General features: G+C 27.0%; 1 protein-coding gene across 1 annotated transcript; it reads left to right on the top strand.

Moving 5' to 3' along the window:
- The first annotated feature begins 1544 nt into the window (after positions 1 to 1544).
- LOC107487936 (RING-H2 finger protein ATL70-like) lies at positions 1545 to 2386 on the top strand. Its single transcript, XM_016108632.3, has one exon. The coding sequence runs from the start codon at positions 1674 to 1676 to the stop codon at positions 2157 to 2159; it is 486 nt and encodes a 161-aa protein (XP_015964118.1). The 5' UTR covers positions 1545 to 1673; the 3' UTR covers positions 2160 to 2386.
- The last annotated feature ends 815 nt before the right edge of the window (positions 2387 to 3201 follow it).

Below are 3201 nucleotides of genomic sequence, written 5' to 3'. Positions count from 1 at the left end.
AAATAGTGATTTTATAAACAAACATCTTATTAGCTCATCAAATCATGAAAGAGTATAGTCACCAAAAAAATCATGAGAGAGTATATGTGCTTATTAGAGTGGAACAGGGAGACTAATATTATAAATAGGGCAATTGCCAAGTTCTTGGGTATATATAAATTATAATATGGAAATGATAAGTACCATAGTTAAGTACATAGCGAACATATATAATATAACAACACACAAAGATTATGTCACACACATGCATTTTATAATGGCGTGCAGCAAAATCTTTTCTTATTGAAGAACGTTTAATAATATTTTATAACATACAGAAGCAGCGTAGGTATACTCGCCCCCATTGGCAACAATAACGAAAGTATGAAAAAATATAAAAAATATATATATTTTACTTAATTAATATTAGTTAATTTGTTTAATTTTATTTTTTTTAAAATTTAAAATTTATAATTTAATAGGTAAGATTAATATAGTTTATGATTATGGTTTAAAATTTAAAATAAATAATCTTTTTATAAAAATTAACTGATATTAATTAAAAAATATTTGCAAAATTTTAAATAACGAACTAATTTATACAAGAATATGGATTTGTTTTTCACGAACATAGATTTATTTGTCAATAAATTATAATTCAAATGACATATTCTTTTTATATTTACTTAAGAGGTGATATGAATAATTAGGAATTTAATTTGCTTTGTTTTTTGGTTTTAAATTTTGTTCATTTTTAAAGTTATTAGATTAATATTATTTAATCTTAATTTTTTATTGTAAAAAATATTTTAGTCATGTCAATAAAAAAGAGTTATTTAGTTTTTTAATAAAATAATTATAAAGATATATTAATTTTTTAATAATTATTTAGTCACATCAACTTCGTATAAAAATAAATACTTATAAATTTTTATTTTAATTTTTTAATTAAAAAAATCTGGCTTTAATTAATATCTCTATAAAGACATAGTAAGATACAAGATTATATGATTCAAAAAATAGTTGATCTGCACAAATTTAGTGCGAAGAGGTAATCATAATGAAAAAGTTTGAGAAATCAGTATTTTTATTAAAATTTAGTTAATATTTAATTATAAAAAAATATATAATACTATTTTATTAAATATAATTTTATACTATTAAAATATTAATAATAATTAATTAATAATTATAAATTATAAAATGTGTTTATCTTTAACACTACTGAATTATAATAATCAACATCAAAATATATAAAATAAAATGATCACGTACTCACATAAAATTAATAATAAAAAATTATTAAATATTTTAATATTTAATCAAGTTATAATATAAAAATGTTCAGTTATCAATATATTCACGTGAAATATAAAATATCTTCATATAATATAAGTATTTACAGTAAAATACACATGTATTTATCCCTATAAATGTTTAACATTATTGTGCTGACTCACGTTATATTATTTAACAATAAATGATATAATATTCAACATAACATCTCAAACATAAAATATTTGCATAACATTTTTGTAATTTTTTGTTTGGTTTTCTTCTTGTTAATGTATATAATATGGTAATGCTACAACATACAAGTGGCAAATATATAAAACATACAGCAATTGCTTCATCAATTTCATGGCTTTCTTCCACCATGACACCAATCATCACTGCTGATTCAATTCCAAGAAATGAGCAACACAACAAGTGGGGTGTACGTTGGATCCAGCAACATCACCGGCTATGTCTATGGCATAGGAATCTACATTGGGATCGTCTTTTTTATCACCACCATCACCCTAACCTTTTACTTCTGCAACAGACACCATCAGCAACGACTCCCTCCTGCAGCTCCTAATAGGAGACAGAATGCGCTTGAAGTTGGAATAGATGAAGAATCACTTGTGAGTTATCCAAAGTTGTTGTACTCTGAAGCAAAAAAACTGAAGAAGAATGATTCAACTTGTGCATGTTGTTCTATATGCCTTGCAGATTACAAGGGTAGTGATATGCTTAGGGTGTTACCTGATTGTGGCCACCAATTCCATATCAAGTGCATAGATCCATGGCTGAGGCTTCACCCTACTTGTCCACTCTGCAGAACCTCTCCCATTCCGACGCCTCTTTCAACTCCCTTGCCTCAGAGATTTATCCCTTGCCTCATTCCGCCGAGGTGAATATCCACAGAGATTTATCCGCCGTGGAGCAGATTTCGAGAGCATTTTTTTCCGCGGCCCGTGGGTGGCGGAGAGGGGGTACTGATGCCCAGTGTAATAAACGGGACGGAGACGGAATAAAAATATTTGTTCTATGGGTATCCGTTTAATATTCATAAATATAAAGTTACAAAAATAACCTCTTATATATTATGTTAAAATTTAATCCAAACTCGGTCACTTTTCTCTCTTGCTTTCACACAAATTTCTTTCTCGCTCACAATTTCATCACCTCCTTCGATCCTTCTCCATAATAATTCATTTATTATGATGGAATTATATGTTCGAAAGGGATTATATGCTTTGATGAAAATACTCAATTCTTAAGTATTGGTTGATGCTTCTCTCTGTATTTAATTATTTAGACATTTTAGTGATATTGGTGTAACTATAAATTATTATTATTATTATGGTATTTTTGTATCAATTATTTCTATACAGAACAGAGTAATAAATTGGCCACTGAATAATTACACTACAAGAAATAAGGGGTTTAGCCACGAAAAAAATTGTGGCTAAACTCTAAGATAACCGTAGCAACTATACATTGGCCACGAAAAAATATTTGTGGCTAATCGGGGGGTTGCATTTTTAATTTGCCACGATTTTAGCGTTATTAGCCACAATTTTAAACATCGTGGAGACCTTCAAAGAGTCACAATTTGTATATCATTGTCCACGCATAATGCCGTGGCTAAATTAAAATAATTAAATAAAAAAGTATAATTCTACTACACTTCATCCGTAGTTAATTTGTGCAGGCCGGATTTTTCAGCCACATTTTTTGTGTGGCTAATGTTGGATTATTTAATCACACTATTTTTGTGGCTAACTCACTATCTTTTTCACATACAATTCAGGACTAATTTGTACTAATTTGCTCTAATTGAATAATTTTATTAAATTAAAATTATATTTATATATATTACATTAATAACAAAAATCAAACTTTTTAAATATATAATATCTAACATTTTTCCATAAAAAAATACTAATAATAATA

This window comes from Arachis duranensis, chromosome 5, assembly GCF_000817695.3.
Source record: "Arachis duranensis cultivar V14167 chromosome 5, aradu.V14167.gnm2.J7QH, whole genome shotgun sequence".
Classification (NCBI taxonomy): domain Eukaryota; kingdom Viridiplantae; phylum Streptophyta; class Magnoliopsida; order Fabales; family Fabaceae; genus Arachis; species Arachis duranensis.
This window is presented reverse-complemented; position numbering and strand designations above follow the sequence as displayed.